At 35.6% G+C, this 19135-nt stretch overlaps 5 protein-coding genes across 5 annotated transcripts; 3 read left to right on the top strand and 2 right to left on the bottom strand.

The window, feature by feature from the left end:
• Window positions 1-29: 29 nt before the first annotated feature.
• On the top strand, window positions 30-632 carry LOC140864392 (uncharacterized). The gene has a single exon (XM_073268550.1). It carries the CDS (start codon window positions 57-59, stop codon window positions 516-518), a length of 462 nt encoding a protein of 153 aa, XP_073124651.1. The 5' UTR covers window positions 30-56; the 3' UTR covers window positions 519-632.
• Window positions 633-4298: 3666 nt separating this feature from the next.
• Window positions 4299-6084, top strand: LOC140865806 (pirin-like protein). Its single transcript, XM_073270580.1, has 6 exons — window positions 4299-4490; window positions 4588-4637; window positions 4746-4784; window positions 4866-4894; window positions 5042-5208; window positions 5416-6084. Exons 1-6 carry the CDS (start codon window positions 4387-4389, stop codon window positions 5918-5920), a joined length of 894 nt encoding a protein of 297 aa, XP_073126681.1. The 5' UTR covers window positions 4299-4386; the 3' UTR covers window positions 5921-6084.
• A 1425-nt stretch (window positions 6085-7509) lies between these two features.
• LOC140861562 (putative MO25-like protein At5g47540) lies at window positions 7510-9907 on the top strand. The gene is made up of 11 exons (XM_073264585.1): window positions 7510-7827; window positions 7941-8102; window positions 8217-8335; window positions 8444-8518; window positions 8597-8690; window positions 8793-8852; window positions 8945-9013; window positions 9109-9207; window positions 9299-9343; window positions 9420-9522; window positions 9641-9907. Exons 1-11 carry the CDS (start codon window positions 7570-7572, stop codon window positions 9751-9753), a joined length of 1197 nt encoding a protein of 398 aa, XP_073120686.1. The 5' UTR covers window positions 7510-7569; the 3' UTR covers window positions 9754-9907.
• An 81-nt stretch (window positions 9908-9988) lies between these two features.
• LOC140861563 (small ribosomal subunit protein eS8y-like) lies at window positions 9989-11767 on the bottom strand. Its single transcript, XM_073264586.1, has 5 exons — window positions 11686-11767; window positions 11502-11574; window positions 10795-11128; window positions 10448-10620; window positions 9989-10260 (listed from the first exon to the last, which is right to left on the bottom strand). Exons 1-5 carry the CDS (start codon window positions 11687-11689, stop codon window positions 10179-10181), a joined length of 666 nt encoding a protein of 221 aa, XP_073120687.1. The 5' UTR covers window positions 11690-11767; the 3' UTR covers window positions 9989-10178.
• A 940-nt stretch (window positions 11768-12707) lies between these two features.
• On the bottom strand, window positions 12708-18446 carry LOC140864455 (kinesin-like protein KIN-12F). The gene is made up of 16 exons (XM_073268647.1): window positions 18077-18446; window positions 17771-17905; window positions 17513-17596; window positions 17288-17413; window positions 17154-17213; window positions 17024-17077; window positions 16826-16918; window positions 16636-16731; window positions 16306-16454; window positions 15819-15968; window positions 15556-15685; window positions 14462-15475; window positions 14265-14363; window positions 14054-14182; window positions 13179-13976; window positions 12708-13096 (listed from the first exon to the last, which is right to left on the bottom strand). The coding sequence occupies exons 1-16, from the start codon at window positions 18359-18361 to the stop codon at window positions 12836-12838; spliced, it is 3663 nt and encodes a 1220-aa protein (XP_073124748.1). The 5' UTR covers window positions 18362-18446; the 3' UTR covers window positions 12708-12835.
• Window positions 18447-19135: the final 689 nt, after the last annotated feature.

The raw sequence follows: 19135 nt of genomic DNA, 5'->3' as shown, positions 1-19135 counted from the left end.
CTTTTCATTGTATAGAAGAATACCATTCGTTTAGCATTCCCAACATTTATTAAGAAATGGCTTCACCAGCGTTAACTCTACCAGCTCCACCCTTCGCCGCCGCAAACCTCCGACGTACTGCCGCCTCACCGAAACCCACCATCGCCGCTTTTCACAGCACTTCGAGATCTTTAGGGATGAGGCTCGCGCCTAAAATTAACCGAACCCCATTAACTAATTCAACTGGTCGTGTCGAAAAATTAAGAATTTCATGCGCCGTTGCGCAGCCCGAGACTCTGCAGATCGTTCAGAGCACGATCGCGAAGCAACTGCAGGTGGAGGAGGGGACGGTGACGGCGGACACGAAATTCTCCGATCTGGGTGCTGATTCGTTGGACACGGTGGAGATCATGATGGCCCTAGAGGAGCAATTCGATGTTTCGATCGGAGAAGGCGGAGCAGAGAACATTGCTACTGTTCAAGATGCTGCGGATTTGATCGAGAAAGTGAAGGCGGCTGCTGCTGCTGCTGCTGCTTAAAGAACTCAATTAAGCCACATAATTATGTTTTGTTCCTATTTTTTTTCAACAATTTAAATAATAAAATATTTTTAAGGTTTGCATGCAAGATCCTAATTACAATGGCTCAGCATCGTTCTTAAACGAGATTCATACGTGTTTATGCGTTAAAAAAATCATTGTAAAATATAGTTTTAATTATCGCAAGCAAATTAATAAGATGTCCCGAATTTAGTGAACTTTTTAGAAAATTGATTTGAGTTTTTACGCGTACTATTAAAGGTTGAATGTCTAACTCTAATTCTTGTCGCAGATATTAGAAGAGTTTTGGCCCAACACAACAACATATCTTCAAGCCGTTGTATGACAAATGCGAATACGGGTGGCACACTGGCTAGTTTTTTTTGTTATTTCTTCTCGGTCCTCCTTAGTGTATAATGGAAAAGAATTTTTTTTTTTAGTTAATAAATCTTGTGATTAAAGATATTTCTCCACATTAATAAAATTACGAGTTTAATTGTCAAATTATCTAGCAGCCGTGAGATTCGCACGAGCTAAATTATGGATATTTGGTTCTTGGATTGATTAATTCAATATGATGAAGTAACATGCTTCATAAATTTTTTAACTTCAAAAAAAAAAAAAACATGCTTCATAATATTTTTAATTCCAATAATTTTATGTCGATTCTAATGTAATCTTATTAATTATTACGAGATAAAATTTTACATAATTTTATTTTTTTATAACGTGAGAACCCGCATTCGTTAACTTTCGGTGTGCACTTGGTAAACCATCGGACTAACGCAATAGTCTGCAGACTACGTTAGCCAGGTAAATCACACTAGGCAAGCTCTGTATGATAAACTAGTCCAAAAAGGTGTTGATAGAGAAAATTGAACTCCTGACTTTTGGTCTAAAGTTTATCTACTTCACCAACTTAAACAAGCTCATGAAGCAAAATGTTACACAATTTTAACTATGCGCTCATCACGAGTCCACGACCCTCACATGTAAAAGAAAAAAAATGTGCACATATCTCACGAATTAATTCATCCCATTAAATTAATTTTTATTCCACAAAATATATACGACATAAAATAAAATTAGTTAAAACCTATAAAAGACTAATAATATTAACCTGTCCATATAGCATGATGAATGATGATATATGTATTACGAAAGATTGATGCAATCTCCAATCCATGAATCCAAATTAAATGGCTTCGGGGGAAAAAAAAAGTCTAACCCGCATTTGCATTCCCACTGAACTTTCCATATTTAATGTGTGTTGCTCCTCATCCCGCATTTAAATAATTTATCATACACCTCTTGTTTGGTGCGAAAGAGATATACTAATTATATATTTTTATTTAATCAAATATTTGAGTCAAGTTGTAAAAAATGATTAGAGTTATAAATTATTATCTTATCCATGATATTAAATTACCATCATTAAATACAAAAAAAATCATAATTATTACAAAATATTGATAATTGGATCTATATTTCGGACAATGTGATATGAAGATATGTTGAAGTTAAACTCCACCATGGTATTTTATTTTTAAGGGATTTCTTTTACTCCCCCACGGCAATAAATGGGGTTGCGATAAGTCAAACCCGAATTTCAAATTCCCATCAAACTTTACAAATTTAACGTGTGACGCAAATTTGTTGGTCGTGTATGAAAGTCCTAATCAATTTATTTATACACACTAGAACATTTGTAAATTTTATTTTTTTAAAAAAAAAACTGTATGAATAAAAGCATACTCCCACTGTCCTGATACAAGTTTTGTTTGTTTTTCATGTAGATTAACAAAATAATTGAAAAACCAATATTTAAAAACAAATTTCCTATTTATCCTTATTTAATTAATTAAAAATTAACCCATGTTTTCACTGTTTGATAGTAAATTAAAAAAAACAAATAAAAATGCAATTAAATTTAAAACTAGACTATATATTTAAAAAACCTGTAAAAATAATCGAAACGAAATGAGTATTTTTTTGATCGCCGGGAAGTTGGACGCATATTGCACCTTCAACTCAGTTGGGTGGTCCGCCTTCTATATCATGCAAGTGTAGTTGACACCGATGATATCTTCAAGACTTCAACTACTGGAAAACAAATTAATAATAAATAAATTTATTTCCCTCATGCTTTTGTAATAATGACGTCATGGGAAGCTTCTTTTGTTCTTGGAATCAATGTTTGTTGATGATGTCCCAGTCCCATTAAGTGAATTTTATTGTGAGTGATCGCAATTGTTGGTTGGTTGCTGCGCATTTCAGTTTTTTTTTATTCATTGATCCAAACACTTTCATATTAATTAATCAATATATTCTATGATATCGAACTTGAGATATCCAAATTTACTTTTCATCATTTTATAATTCAAGAGTATAATTGTTTTTTTTAAGAATTAATTCGATCTAAGATTACCAATTTTCTTGATCCGGTGAATGTATAAATCCCTATGTGTGGGGTTTCATAAGGTCTCGGAGCTAAAACCCTCTATTAGGAGTGCTTTGGTACCACTTAGGCTAGCAAATTTAAGACATAAAATTAATGCATTATATGTGAGTACGTCTCTTAAGAAACGATCTCATAGATTTATTTCCGTGAGACAGATCATAAACTAAACTTATATATACAATGAAAATTAATATTTTTGTCATGAAAAACAATATTTTCATAAAAGAAAATATAGGCAAAATGGTCTAATAAGTTTGCTCATTTTGTGTTTTAGTCCTCTAAGTATTTAATTTTGGATTTTGGTCCTATAAATTAAGTTATAATTGTTTTTTAGTCCTTTCTTCATACAATGTTGATGTGACATCAGAAAATGCTTACGTGACAGCTAAAAATGCTTAAGTGACATTAAAAATGATGATGTGTCTGTTGTGATATTAACAATTAAATGTAATGTTTTGATAACCGGAATGTACCGATCGGTTCAACCGGTTTGACCCGAAATCGGTCACTGATTTGATCCGAAACACTCCCAAAATTCGTTTTAACGGTTGAACCGACAGAACTGATCATCAAGAACCGAAAAATTGGTTTTTCGATTTTTTGTTTGAAAAATTAGTTTTTTTATTTTAAAATCTAAATTTAATATTTATTATATATATACATTATTATTTGAAATTTTGTTCTTCAATAAAATATTATTTATTAATATTAGAGTTTATATATTTTTTGAATATATTTATATATTTCTATTTATATAAAATTTTTAGGTGTATATAATTTAAAATATATTATTAATTATATAATATTATATAAACGGTTTTTCGATCTGATCATCTGGTTAAAACAATCCAACCAGTTGGACCTTTTTTTTTTAAGTTAGATCGGTTTAATTACCGGTTCGGTTATAAAAACATTGCTTAAATTAAAAGAACTAAAAATCAAAATATAACTAAAATTACAGAACCAAAACCCAAAATTGAATACTTACATAACCAAAATACAAAACAAGCTATTTTGGCTATTATCCCTTTTGATAAATCAAGTCAAAGATGTCTCTCAAAATTGACAAGTAAACCGTGTCGTAAAGGAATTTTTTTTTTTAGTACAAAAACGAGGGAGTATTTTTCAAATTCACCTCACATATGGAACTCATGTGACATTTGATAATTGACGTCAGAATGGCGTCAGGCTGAAGCTGCCAAAAGGTGGAAATAAACAGAACGAGTCCCCTGGATCTCAAGGAACCTAACAAAGGACCTACATGCATAAAACCTTAGACTCTCAAAAGGACTTCCAATTAAGTTTCCTCATATCTCCGCTATATAAACTAGAAACAGAGCATAAACAAGAATCCATAAAAATCCCCAAGATTCAACCCTTTCAAACACAAGATTTGATTTTTCGGACATGTCCAATAATGTTGTGAGACAGCCGCGGCCACTCGTCAGAAAACTCCACGCCAGACCTCAACAAGAAGGCGTCGGGGCCACTGTAAGAAGAAGCATCGGGAGGTCAAGAATATTATATATAATTGTTTGGTTTTCAGGAAATGATTTTTTTTTTCCCAGATTTAAATAAAATTTGTTTTGATCTGTTATTTCTTCTCAGGTCTGAGCTCAAATATTTTGACCCCTTCCTTGTTCTGGATGAATTCTCAGGTCCTTAATAATTCCCCCTCTATCCATCTTTCATATATATACAACCTTAAAATTCAATTCTTGGTCTGATATTGATGAATGTCATGTGTTGGCTTCATGATCTTACAGTTACTGCTCCAGCTGGATTCCCTGATCACCCACACAGAGGTTTTAATATTTCAAGTCATTTCATCACATATTTCGAGTTCATGTTAAGTATTAGCTAATGATCATTTGTATTTTTACCAGGATTCGAGACTGTCACCTACATGCTTCAGGTAATATATATATAGCTAGTCAAGTTATTCTTCTTCGAAGATCATCGAAAGTTCCGACTTTTCTTTGCATTATATATGCTCAACTCAAGTAGATGTGATTGTGTACTGCAGCTAGCAATATAATATTAATCATTTGTGGTACTGCAGGGAGCGGTGATACATGAAGATTTTGAAGGACACAAAGGGATAATAGAAGCTGGAGAGTTGCAGTGGATGACTGCAGGGAGAGGAATAGTCCACTCAGAAATGCCTGTTCCTGAGGGAACTCAAAAGGGTTTACAGTTGTGGATCAATCTCCCTTCCAAGTATAAAATGTAAGGCAAATTTAATTTAACTTGTTGAAAATGACACCTCTTTCTTTTGTCTCTAATTTGCAAATTAAAGATTCTGGTTAATTCACTTTCACAAAGTATACTCAAAAGTTGACCTTTTTGTGCCAGTGGGGATTTGAAAAATTAACTCCAAAAACTCATCCAATCATTGCTCCATTTCTTCAATTTTTATTTGTTAATCCACTGCAGGTGTGAGCCACGTTACCAAGAAATGAACAAAGAGGATATTTCTGAAGCCACAAAAGATGGTGTCAAGGTCCGAGTTATAGCTGGAGAGGCACTAGGAGTCCGGTCTCCGATATACACTGTCACCCCTACAATGTATCTGGATTTCACCCTCAATCCCGGGGCTCGAATTCGGCAACCCGTACCTTATTCTTGGAATGCATTTGTGTACGTGTTGGAGGGTGAGGGAGTATTCGGAAGCTCGCGATCTTCGCCTTTGTTGGCCCATAACCTTGTTCTTCTAGGCTCGGGTGATGGCTTGGATGCATGGAACAAATCCACCAAGTCCCTTAGGTTCATTTTGGTTGGAGGTGAGCCATTGGAAGAGCCAGTTGTGCAATATGGACCATTTGTGATGAATACTCAAGAACAAATTGACGAAGCTATTGAAGATTTTGAGAATTACACCAATGGATTTGAGAAAGCCAGATATTGGAGGTCTGAATCCTCGTCTGGTTTTGGCCATTGATTAATGTGTAGCTCTATTTTGTGTCATTTATAATTTCGAATAAAAAATAGACAATATGTTTCATTATGTAAGTTACTTTGCATGTATGGCCACAACTGACTTTTTCATTGTGAAAGTCACTTGAAGTTTGCGAAGAATCTGATTATTTGGCATATATAGTTTAAATTATGAAAAGACAGCAAAATATTAGAAGTGCATGTAGATTTTATAAAATTCAAGCTGATATAATATTTCATTCATATTATAATATAATGAATGTGTAAAATAAGATCTCACCAATTTTGGAAATGTTATTTACACTCTAACGACTGTTAATTTTCTTTTCTTTTTTTTAAAGACAAATGCCTTGTTTTTAATGTTTACGTAATTACTCATTTTGTTTCCATTTGACAAAAAAAATTTATCCATTGAAAATTTCATTATTTCTTGAAATGATGTGTGAATAACCAAACTATACTTCAATTTTATGGCAAAGTGATATCAATGCATAATTATACAACAAATCATATGGGATTTTCTTATTTAGGATTAAGAGAATATATATACATTATACATAAGTATTATAAAATTATATTCGTGTGATTGATATTTATACATATCATTCGGTTGTTTATTACCTATGTGTTTGTGTTTGTGTTTGTGTATACACCAAATGAAAATTATCAAATATTACTAGCTAGATCCCACACGTAGGGAAAAAAATCACATTATACGGTTTCCAAGTGTATTCATTCGAGAAAATTGATCAAATATCATATAAAATTATTTTGTTGATCAATATCTCCATACAAAACATATATGCATGCATATGTATTAGTTTAAAATTATAACAATATTTTTTTATTCACAGTAACTTTATTGTATAACATGGTAACGTTGTTGTAATTATTTCTTTTCAAATTTGTATTTGAATTTTTTCAAAAGAAAAAAAAATGGTTAGATTTTGAATAGGTGTGGTCCGTGTGGATCGGAGAAAGAATGCTAGCTTTAGTTAAACTGTTCTCACTGGACGCCGGATACTATTTTTATTTTCCAATCTCTATCATGTATCTAAAATGTCTATATCTAAATATACAAGGGTAACACTAATATGTTAATATATAATGCTAATGTCACAGAGGATTAATTAGATTTAAGATTAGGAATATTGACTCCCTCCTTTAGATTCTTAAATTAAAATATTAATTATTATATGACTCTCTTCTTCTTCTTTTTTTTTTTTTTTGAGGGTTTATTATATATGCTCTTTTGGTTAAAAAAAAAACTTGTCTTTGAAAAAATAATAATAAAATAAACCAACATTAATTTCCAAAACAGCTTTGACCTGGTTTTAAGGGAACACGCGAAAAACCGTACAAATTACTACAAAAACCGGAGACGATACTAAGTCCAAGGATTTAGGAAACTACAGTCCTCGATCAATAAATCAGACAAATACACGTACGTACGTATGCCATTTCATACAACCTTTGAAAACCCAAAAAAAAAAATTAATTTCCCACGATTCCTATGAATTCGGAGTTCCCACACAAAACCCAACCACAGAATCCATATATGGATTCGATGATCAATCCACATGATCGACTGGATCATATTCCTCCAATATATATTAATTTTGGGTTCTTTAATTCTAAAATATTATTCCAATCATGCCGGCGGAATCTCATTCCCTTTCCCAGGGGAAGGAGATTAATGCGAAGAAAGATGGCAAGCCTATGAAGAGGTCCGGTTCTTCTATGAATTTTAAGAAGCTCGTTCCCAGGATTCTACGCACCGCTTCCATGAAGAATCTGTTCAAATCCAAGAAACCTCGGACTCCTGTCGATGTCGTCCGTAACACCAGGTCTCTTCTCTTGTATCTTGAATCTGCCACCGATGCCGCCGGCAAGCCTAAACGAGATGAAAAGGTTGCTAGCTAGCTAGCTCTTTTATTCATCGATCCCTTTTTAATTTACGTACGTGTGCATGCATGCATGGGATATTTACAATCTATCTTTTTTTTTTTGTTTCTTGTTTTCAGATGGAGCAATTAGATGCCCACATCAGGGAGCTGAAGTCGATTCTGTACGGTGTTGATGATTCTGAACCAGTCGCAGAAGCCTGTGCCCAATTGACTCAAGAGTTCTTCCACGAAGACACCCTTCGTCTCCTCATTCACACTCTCCCAAAATTCAACTTTGAGGTACGCAACAGAAAATGTTATTAATTGATTCATTCTGTTACTCGTTCCGTTTAATTCAGATCGAATAACATTTTGGTTCTTGAACTTGATGATGGTTTCGTTTTCTTTGCCTAGGCGCGCAAAGAAGCGACTCAAATCGTCGCAAATTTGCAGAGACAACCGGTTCAGTCACGGTTGATTGCTTCTGACTACTTGGAAGCCAATCTTGATCTTATGGATCTGCTGATAACTGGGTGAGTTTCCTTTGATTATTTTGGTAATGATTTTCCATTCATATTTTTTGTTTCTTATTATATAATATATATTGATGATTAATTCCCTAATTTCCATTTTCCATATAGTTATGAGGATCCTGTAAATGCCTTGCATTTTGGAGCAATGTTGAGGGAGTCGATACGGCATCAAGTCGTCGCCAGGTAACACCTCCAGTACCATCAATCTTTAATCTTTGCAAGAAACTCTCTTGATTTGTGACATATATATATTCTCTGCAGATATGTTTTGAAATCTGAGCATTTGAAGAAGTTTTTCGACTACGTGCAACTTCCGAATTTCGATGTTGCTTCAGATGCCGCAGCAACCTTTAAGGTATATACGTACGTGTAGTTGTATGCACATCATGAAAGTCCTAGATTTATGAATCTTTAAACAGAATAAGATGTCTATTTATAACGTAGCTACACATAACAGGAGCTTCTTACAAGGCATAAGTCCACAGTTTCAGAATTTCTAACCATAAACTACCGCTGGGTATGTTCTTTCCTCACCATGCAACATAAAAAAAAAAAACAAAACGAAATTCCAAACAATTTTGATGTTTCCATGTCTGTATGTTCCTGCAGTTTTTCGTTGACTTCAATTCTAAGTTGCTGGAGTCCACAAATTACATGACAAGAAGATATGCTATCAAGGTATAAACTTTGGATATCTAATGTTTATGCACGATGTTTTTGTCTGAATTCATTGATGATGATTTGCCAGTACTTTTTTTTTTTTTTTTTTGCAGCTCCTGGGAGATATTTTGCTGGATCGTTCGAACTCTAACGTGATGATACGTTATGTCAGCTCGAAAGAGAACATGAGGGTCCAAATGAATCTTTTGAGGGTACATAAAAGCATTTATGGGATCATTTACAAGTTACAAGAAGACACCAATGCGATATATCATGTAACTAAGCGAGAATTTGATGTTGCAGGAATCACAGAAGAACATACAGATTGATGCCTTCCATGTTTTCAAGGTAATTCCCACTGAAAAAACAAAATGAAAAGGAAACTTTCCATTTGGAGTTCTAAATCATCAAGTCCATCTTGCAGCTCTTCGTGGCTAACCAGTGTAAACCCGCTGATATTGTCAACATTCTGTGCGCAAACAAAAGTAAGCTTATACGCTTCTTCGATGGCTTTACCATTGAAAAAGGTAATGAATCACTTGTCTTTTTCTTTTTTTTTCCCAGTATGGTTGGCAAGTAACTCTGTGGATCAGTTGTAGGATTCTAATTTCTAATTTTTAAGAGAGTTTGATTTTGTTTTTGCAGAGGATGAGATGTTTGAATCAGACAAAGCTCAAATCATTAAAGAGATTGAAGAACTTCAGCCAACAACACCAATTACGTGTTCGGGGGAATTGTGCAAACCCATTGCAGTATAACTATTTAGTGACATGGTTTTTTATTTCCACCTGTTAATTTCATTTATCATCAAAAGTGGGGTGTGATTGTTAGCTGTTTTTTCTCCAACAATTTTCTACTTCCATGAATTGAAGGAATAAAAACATTCATGGAGTTAATAAAAATAAAAGATATTTTGTTCCAGGCACGCACCAAGTGTACCAATATTACCAAGTGCTCCTCGGTTGCCGCAAAACATAAGACAGACAAAGCAACTGCAGCTTAAATAACAGTGTACTAAACAAAATTCTCAGTCAAGAATCATCAGTATGACAAGGAATATGTTGATAACTATCAAAAACTAAGGTAAATCTTTGATAAGGTAAATCTCTGTTAATAAAATTGAAGAGGCATAATAACAAATTGATAAAATAAGAGTGATGTTCGATTGGAAAATTTTGTGGATTTAGGCACCACCTGCACCCTTTCCTTTCTTTTTCTGGATTTTCTTCATGTAAAACTCCAATTCCTTGCCCTCCAAAATATACCTATTAAAAAAGATCGAACAAATTGATGAACATTAAAACCAATACAATCACTTCCAAAAAAAAAATTTACTTATACTACAGCTATAGTAAGTTGCTGTGTGTAAAACAGCGTGAACATGGAAATTAGCCCACTATAAGAATTGTGTATTCTGGCCAAAAGAGTAAGCGGAAAAATATGATTGTATACCCATCTGCGCGTCCACACTGGCCAGGACGCGAGGAGATTGCGGCCAACAAACGGCCAGTGCTGAATTCTTCTTCAAGATGTGGGTCAACCTTGCGATCCTCTTGCCTCTTTGCAACTTTTCTTTGAACATTGTTACTCTTCTTTACCTCTTCAGTCGCGACGGCGTCAGTTTCCTAAAGCCACAACCAGTACAACAATAAAAAACTATCAATGGAGTTACAAATAATCAAGATACAACGACAAATACTGCATCAAAATATTGTTTTAAAGAAACCTATTCTATGCAATTGACATAGAAAAATAGCCGTGCTGTTCAAAGATCAAAGGAAAAAACAAAGCACATATACCTCTCCTTCCTTCTTCACAGGAGTCTTCTTTTTGCGACCCATGTCAACTCCATAATGCTGGAGATACCACTGCTTAAATGGTGCGGCATCCACTTGAATAATCGCACCCTTCACCAAAGTCTTTGTCCTAACCAACTCGTTGTTTGATGCATTGTAAACAACACCCAACATGCGCGTCTTTCGGGTCACAGCTTCGCTACCCCATGAGTAGTTTCCTGTAAGCAGCCTCAAAGCACGCCATTTGACATTACCTCCTCGAACTCTCACTCTACGCACTGTCTTAATCCCACCTTCTAGCAACTTTGTGTTTGCTGGTTGTCTTCCAAGCTCATACCTAATAGCAGGTGATATAATTAACCATATCAAGTGGTAATCTCATAGATCTAGCTCATAGTTCCGTAATAAGACATAGAGGAAGCATGACTTAGTATGTGGGTTAAAATTCCGATATCCTTTGCCAGCTTAAAGGACAGCATAAACACTATTTTATTAATTTCAAATGCACAATGAATAACACATTCAAATAAGATTCAGATAAGCTGAATGTTTGGTCTAAATTAGAGGGATGAATACTGTTAGCTTAACGCCAGCCCCTCGATTATGAAGTGATTCCATATTCCATATTCAAACTCTACAGAATAAACACGTGTATGATGATGGTTACAAAAAAACCCACGAAACTAATAAAAATTTAGTGAGAGGAATACTTTCGCTTCTTCCTCCAGGCCTTCTTCTTTCCTCCGGTGGCGCGCCTCTTATGCATCGAATCCCGTGAAATGCCTACGAACGAACGAACAAACAAAAATTTCAGCAACAAAAAACAATCGAAACAACTTCTGTTCAATCAGGACACGCTGAGATATATGAAAATTCTGCAAATTCATCTTGTACCCATGATTGCCGGCGGGAGATTACAAGTTCTCCGATGGCTGCCGAACGGAAGAACAAAACTACTGCATCCACCGAGGGTTGTGAAACAAAGAGTGAGTTGGCATGGCTTTTATTTAAAAACCCTAGTCAATGACTTTGCCAAAACGTTTGGGCCAAAGGCCATACAAATGGCCCATTCGGTATTGACCCAATTTTCATTTCATATTGTTGACCCAAATCCAATTTTTACTTTTCCTTTTTAAACACCGTTGACTCAAATTTCAAATGAGGTTTCGTTTTCCAGTAATAATAAATTCTTCTTGTGATTATAAATTTTTTGCGTACACCTCAAAATTAATAATTAAGCTCTCCCAAAACACTTCATTCACGAGACTCAAAATATTGGGAATTTTAATTAAGAATGTTGTCATATATAATCCCCATGTAATTTTTATACGGTAGTTGCATTGTTTTTTAATCAAGAAACAATAATGTCATCATATGCACAAAAGTGAAATCTCAATGCGCTTATTTGAATCAATTGTGCATGATATTTTAACTTGTCCAAACTCGTCAAATGTTTATTTGGATGATTGCCCTAGATTCATCAAGGTCTCTTCAAATTTCACTTATGTGGGTACTTGTTGGATTAGATAAAAATTTGCTCCACAAATTTTTTTATTTTTTTGTGACGTGAAAACCCGCAACCGCTATCTTCGGTGCGCATTGGGTAGACTAACGCAATAGCCTGCAAACTACGTTAGCCTAGGCAAGTCTTGTGTGACAGGCTAGTCCAAAAAAATGTTGACAGGGAGAATCGAACTCCTGACATCTGGTCAAGAATTCACCTACTCCACCAACTTGGACACCCCATAGAGGTCTCCACCAAAATTTCTTATTCTTATACATTGTGACTTTGATCTAAATTGTAATGAATATTGTTTAGAATAGGTTTATCTTTAATAAGTTTTTCGGTTGAAAGTATAGTTTTCAAGTTAGTCGAATAGATCCAGGCATATTAGAAACTTTTACATATGTTATTCCGTTCAAGTCACTCCAAAAATAATGCCACCAATAAACTTCAAAAGCAGAAAACATCATATACTTTACTACTACATAAAGTCTTAGGTTATGTGTAGCATGATACCCAAGTAGGGGACCATGCTCAAAATCAATTAAAACCAGAGTAGTGATCTTGGTAAATTGCACCAAATTCTGCTCTCCAAGCCTGATCATCATCATCATATACTTTATCATTGTGCGGTACATCCGAGTCTTCACGATACAGGGGATGTTGTAATGCAGCTTCAGGCAGCCTGCTCTCTGCAAGATACTGTTTCATTGTAATAATCTCCATCTTGTGCTTTCTTTTCAGTTTCTCCATTTGTTTTTTTAACTTTTCATTCTCTTCCTCCATCCTTGTGTGCTTCTCCTGCAAAACAAAGCGCGCAAAAGAGTTATGTAAATGTGGCTTTGCCAGAAACTAGAAAGAATGTGTGTTGAGTATGAATTACCTCAGCTACTGAAGCTGCTTCCTCTGCTTCTTTCAACCTAACAAGAAGTTCACCTGCGGCGTGCACAGCTTCTGCGGTATCTTTGAGTTGGATTTTAAGACTTTGATTCTCCTTCTTCAGAAACTCCCTTTCCCTCTCCCTTTCCGCCCTCGAAGAGGAAAGCTCTGCTGCAAAGGCCTTGGCAAAACGAGAGCCATGGCGACCCTTGGATCCTGCTTTAGAAGCTGCCCTTTTCACCTCTGCTACGCTTTCCATAATCGCTCGATGCTTTAATACTATGTCATTGTATGTCTCTTGAAGCTCCACATAATGCTCGATCATTCTAGCTTGCCCTATGACAGATCTTTTGAGGGCATCATCCAACTCTTCCGTGCACTTCTTCTCTAGTCTCAACTCCAACTCAACTTGTTCTGCTCGATGACGATTAATTTCTATATCGATTCTTAATTCGTCAGTTAGTGATATCCAGTCACTCTCCATTTCCATCCACTTCTGCCTTTCCTTCTCAAATTCTTCTCCACTAATAATGCCTTGAGAATTGGTGCAACTTTTTCTAAACTGGATCGATTGAGACAGCAAAGAAGATCTGAGCTTGTCCGTTGATCTTCTTGTTGGTGTGTCGGTGTACATATGCAGTTTGGCTTTTAGTGTTTCAATTTCTTTAATAAGCGCCTCTTTTTCTTCCGCACTGAAGGATTTCTTCATAGAATTATTCAAGTCTTCCTGGACTTCTTTAATTTCACACTGCTCCTTCACAACTTCTGAATCAAGATTTTCATCACCATGAAATGCCACAAGCTAGAAGGAACAACAGCATCCGTAAGGACACGTATATAGCAGGGCATATTCTAAAAATTCAGCAAACAAAGACCCACCTGATTTTGGCACTTATCATGTTCATCCTCGCTGATAGGTGGCAGCTGCTTCTTCATTTCACTGAAACTGGAAGAATTGTTGGCCCCTCTGACATCAGCCTGATTAGCCTCGAACATGTACTGCTCTAGCTGCAGTGAAATATAGGTTGTTAGCATGTTTCTCGGATAAACATTCCTCACATTTACATCAGAAAAGAAAAAATCCAATCACCAGTTTCCTTAGACGGTCAATTTCAGCTGCTTGCTCATTGCATTTGATGCCGAGCTCCTTCTCTCTTTCATCAGACAGTGCTAAATCTTTGTCTACATCCTGAGCACAAAGACAAAGTGAGATATAAACAAGAAAAAGAAAGAAATTCCGATTTTATTGGCATTGGAAGTTTAGAATTAAGCAGCTTTAGACCCAACCTTGGTCACTAGAATCCCCAATCTATTTGAATTTGCTGATTCATCCACTGTTATAATCTGTGTCTTCAAATTAACCTCAATCTCTTGACTTTGACATTTCATGCAAACAAAGGAAGCAGATGAAGGATCTGAAGATTGGCCATTTCCTGGCAAGGTTTGAACAAAAGTGCTGCCCTTGTCAACGGAGAGGCACGGTTTGAGTGCCAAGTGTTCAAATGAGAAGGAGGCGGATGATCTAGTTGTTGTGGAGTTCTTTTGGTGATAGTCAATTATCTGTAATCCTCTGTGAAGGCTAGCTGCCAAGGACTCAGTAGCGCCAGGAAAAATTGTGCTGGATCTTAGGGACGAATTACCGTGATCAGATTGTTGGTGTGATTGACGTAACACCTCCAGACTTTTGGAAGTCTGTACTGCATCTTCCTGATTCGAGAGATGATTCGATAAGAAAATTAAGCTTTTCCTCTGGGAACTCTTAATTTTAGGCGACTCAGAAAAAACAGGATCTTGTAGGTCTCCAGTCTGATGGAATCCACTGATGGACAGATTATTCATTACCAGAGGATCCGTCACAATCGAGTTCTTAGAAACTTGATCAAGTTCTGCCACCTGAGTAGCATTTTTCAGGTGTGGCAGTTCTAAATGAGTTTCACTGGAATTGATTTCTTCGATCTCACCGTCTTCTGAGCAACTCAAATAGTGTTCACAGGAGGTGAAGCCTGTTTCACAGCCTTCAGCAGAGTACAAGAGTGCACAACTCTCTCCATTGTCAGAATCTTCTCTTAAATTTTCTTCATGAGAAACTCGGATATTGTCAATCTGATTTTTTAGTTCTTTTACATCATCCTCGTTGATAAATAAATCTGTTTCAGAGTCCTTGTCTATACTTGGTAAGATTATTGAACGATTGAGGCTGCGTCTCAAAAGGTTCAAGCTTTCACGCACATTTCCTCCTCTGAAGTGTCCGCCACTGCTGAGTGAGTTGCATGTGCTGGATTTAGCTCTCATGAGTTCTTCCTGCATTCATTCAATTCTATTCAAGACATCTAGCAAAAGACTTTGTAAAACTCTTCACTTAGTTGCGCTAGTAATAAGACCTTTAGTTGCCGAATCTGATCGCTCAGGTCATTAACATCATCTTCTGTTATCTCATTTATCACGGGTTCATTCTTTACAAACTTTGCTCGTAGTCCAAATCTGAGTGTACTCAGAGTTTCGCTTTTACTTCTGCTCATAAATAGAGGACAAATCATAAGAAATATAACAAGCTAAAGAATCAACGACGGTAGGTAAAATATATAAAAATCAACAGAAAAACTATTTTGAAATTTATCTAGAAAAATTCAATGGTTTTTAGTACTTGTTGTCTGGAGAAATGGCACATATAATGGAGAGCTTAGCGTTGCCACCAAATGAGTCTCTCAAAAGATGAGTAAGACTTGAACTTCTATATGAAGCATCTTCAATTTTCCCTGATTGAGTTCCATCAGCGAGAATATTTACCAAATTCCTGCACATTTACCCAGAGTCCAATTAAAGAAAACAATATCCAATCTGATGTCGGATTATTCAAGTTAAGTTAGTACGGTGTAAGTTAGAAATTGGAACATCTACGTCTTGACCAGAACATTTCCTCAACTGATTTGTATAAAAATGGGTGATCTAAATCTCCAAAGAAACATAAAGAGCTGAACATTCTGCTATCCAGGTAATGAATTAAGTTTGCATTGGGGGGAAATATTTATTTCAGATGCAAGGGATTTTGTTTTGAAAAAGATGTTTGAACTAGATTTCAATTAACACTTATTTTGGATGCATTCAAAATCCATTACAACTATTGTACATACCCTAGCTGTGACATTGTCTTCTTTATATATTTTCTTTCTTTGACGTGCTGTCGATTAGAATCCTCAGGTGCGCTTCTCTCGAATCCAGCAAGGTCGACTAGACTGATTCTACTGGTCTTTGAACTACCAAAGCACTTCGATGAAGTTTCCTGAGAGATCGATTATTGAATCAAGTTATGAAACTGAAGTCACTAAAATAACTACAGCAAAGAAACAATTATCATGTTACAATCTTCGTCAAATGCACTTTTGCACTATCATGTCTGAAATTCATGTGCTAATGAACGTGATTTGGTATTGCCACAAAATTAACAGATTTTCTTTCCTTACCTTGCACCAGGACTCAATAATGCATGTGAACATGATGTGGGATCTCGAGCTCTTAGAATTTACGTTTGTTGCTCCAATTTTTCTGTTTGACAAACCCTGGAGCATGTAGTAGAATCACAGTAAAGTAATAGTCAATTAGTATAGATAGGAATATTTTATGTTTACACCAACATAGTCATTGTTGATATACCTTAATCAAAATTTGGGTGACATCCTCATAGTTGTTCACATACTCCTCACTTAAATTCTCCACATAAAACCCATTTTTGGGATCATCTTTTATCTGAAAAGGTCCAATAACAACTCAGTTAGCCATCGGTTAATCATAAAAACTTAATGATGGACTATGGACAGAATAACATTATGATATAGCCACTGGTGAATTTACCTCCAGATTTCGTTGAATAGGATGCAGTAGATCTCCAATTTTCTCACCATATACCTGCAGCAACAATCTATAGGTGATTAGGTGCTTCATTAGAAACCAAGCCAAGAACCAATGGCCCTGAAACAATCACCTCGAGAAACGAGCACCGACATTGATAGTTTGTCTGCCTGCCACCATTGTTCTCTTGCTCCTACGCGATAATTATGATTACATACGATCAGTCCAAATTACATCACCAACTCACGTTTCAATTTTTTGTTCTACCTTTTGAATCTCGGAGAAAAGATTCTTGAAAATGCGGGGCACAATACCCTGAAAACCACTTGATGATGGACCTTCAAACATTGCACTTGGGGGTCCCCACATAGTATAAGTCTTCCCACTTCCAGTCTAGTATTAATAGTAAATCAGACAATACCTCGTGTTCATAAAAATGCAAACTTTATTAAACGGCGTCTAATTTAGACTCTGATCGGCCAAAAAAGTTACCTTTCCATATGCCACAATCGTTGTGTTATAACCTGATAGAGCATCCTTGACCAAAGGAGCACCAATCAATCGGTAGACGTCCTCCTGTGAAAACAAAACCACTTAATTGTTCACTAAGATTCTTATATTTACCTAAAGAAACCACCAAAAAGTCTTTAATGGAACCAAATAAAATATGATTTGTTAAGGAGAAACTAAAATACTACGGTCTCATTTCCACTTGTGAAATATATAGAATTCTTCAAAAACTCTTCAAACCTGAGTTGAATTTGAGTCCATCACCGAGTCAAATGTATACTTGCTTTCAGCAATAGTGACTGATTCCTCTGAAACTTTTCTGACCAAAGTATCTCCAATTCCAAGACCATTCACCGGCCTAATCCTTACCACAACCTATTGACATAACAGATACTACGTAATTCAAAATTGTGACATATGATAAAGTAAAAAAATTCCTACAATAATCACTATATAGGTTATGAAGAAATAAATCTATATTAAATTGAGTAATGTAAATATTATTTCACAAAACTGGAGGGGGACAAAAAACTCATTTTCCAGTACCTTGACCGGTGCATCTGGAGCTTCAGACACAGTTTCTCGGATCACAGATGCGGTGGATTCTCTGGGTTTTTTGAAAAATGGGATTGAAGGGGACAGTGGAGGATCGCAGATCTGAATGTTGGGATCAGCCGGGGCAACGTTTTCACCATCAGATCTGAATTTATGGCGGCGCATTGGCATTGTCTTTACTTTCGATTTCTGAAGCAAATTTCTGAAAGGAGCCGAGGCTGTTATGCTTTCAAAGAATCTGTTGCTCTCCTGGACCTCGGAATTGGCCTTCGCCATTAATAGATTGAACAAGAAAGCTGTGTATAATCCGATCGAATCTGGAAATCGCTTGTTTATGAGCTAAAATTCTGAATGGAACAGAAGAAATAGGGTTTAGTGCGTGTAAGAAATAATGGTTTGATTCAAATGTTAAAAGGAGAAGAAAGACGTTAGAATTGTCGTGATATGACCGTTGAAATGCCTTGCGCCTGTGGTGGCGTTTGAAAGTTTAAAATTGATGACCAAAATAGCCGTTTCCATTGGTCTGGGCCTTGGTTGAGGCCCCTGATTCCATATTTCCAGCCCATAACAATATGGCCCACATCTAGAATTAGCCATTTAAATATATCTGTGGACTCCCATTGAGTCCACACTAGACATCTATTGATTCATTTAGGCCCATGACATAAATATGAACGAGTCATGCGTATTTGTTAAATTAATTATAGTTCAGTAATTATGTTCCGACGATCAATTTTGATAATTCTTTTTCAAAATATTTTTTTTTTTTTGAAATTTTCAAAATCATGTTATTAAACGACTAATATCAGTGTTATTTTTTTATATTTATATTTTAAAACACACATGCAAGTCGGGAGGTATTTATCAACCGCACAATAAAAAAAAATTAACATTTGACATTGATTTTTTAAACACGTGATTTTATGATTAAAATCGAAGATAGTTACTTGGTTATAATTGATTTAACGAAATGGTCAGAATTAAAAATATCACACTTGAATGCACAGAAGATTAAAATTGAAATTTTCTTCCAATAACTAACCAGTTAAA

The sequence above is a fragment of the Henckelia pumila genome, chromosome 4, assembly GCF_033568475.1.
Source record: "Henckelia pumila isolate YLH828 chromosome 4, ASM3356847v2, whole genome shotgun sequence".
Taxonomy (NCBI): domain Eukaryota; kingdom Viridiplantae; phylum Streptophyta; class Magnoliopsida; order Lamiales; family Gesneriaceae; genus Henckelia; species Henckelia pumila.
This window is presented reverse-complemented; position numbering and strand designations above follow the sequence as displayed.

Bases quoted from the DNA above. Each gene is read 5' to 3' on its own strand.
- LOC140864455 (XM_073268647.1), bottom strand. From the start codon at position 18,361: ATGGCGAAGGCCAATTCCGAGGTCCAGGAGAGCAACAGATTCTTTGAA. The intron at 17,414-17,512 runs GTAACTTTTTTG...TATTAATACTAG, and splicing joins CGATTGTGGCATATGGAAAG to ACTGGAAGTGGGAAGACTTA. The intron at 13,097-13,178 runs GTAATTCATACT...TTTGTTTTGCAG, and splicing joins AAGCAGCTTCAGTAGCTGAG to GAGAAGCACACAAGGATGGA.
- LOC140865806 (XM_073270580.1), top strand. From the start codon at position 4,387: ATGTCCAATAATGTTGTGAGACAGCCGCGGCCACTCGTCAGAAAACTC. The intron at 4,491-4,587 runs GTCAAGAATATT...ATTTCTTCTCAG, and splicing joins GTAAGAAGAAGCATCGGGAG to GTCTGAGCTCAAATATTTTG. The intron at 5,209-5,415 runs GTAAGGCAAATT...AATCCACTGCAG, and splicing joins CTCCCTTCCAAGTATAAAAT to GTGTGAGCCACGTTACCAAG.
- LOC140861563 (XM_073264586.1), bottom strand. The intron at 10,621-10,794 runs GTATATGTGCTT...TTGTGGCTTTAG, and splicing joins CTGTGAAGAAGGAAGGAGAG to GAAACTGACGCCGTCGCGAC. The intron at 10,261-10,447 runs GTATACAATCAT...CTTTTTTAATAG, and splicing joins CAGTGTGGACGCGCAGATGG to GTATATTTTGGAGGGCAAGG.
- LOC140864392 (XM_073268550.1), top strand. From the start codon at position 57: ATGGCTTCACCAGCGTTAACTCTACCAGCTCCACCCTTCGCCGCCGCA.
- LOC140861562 (XM_073264585.1), top strand. From the start codon at position 7,570: ATGCCGGCGGAATCTCATTCCCTTTCCCAGGGGAAGGAGATTAATGCG. The intron at 7,828-7,940 runs GTTGCTAGCTAG...TCTTGTTTTCAG, and splicing joins AGCCTAAACGAGATGAAAAG to ATGGAGCAATTAGATGCCCA. The intron at 9,523-9,640 runs GTAATGAATCAC...TTGTTTTTGCAG, and splicing joins TGGCTTTACCATTGAAAAAG to AGGATGAGATGTTTGAATCA.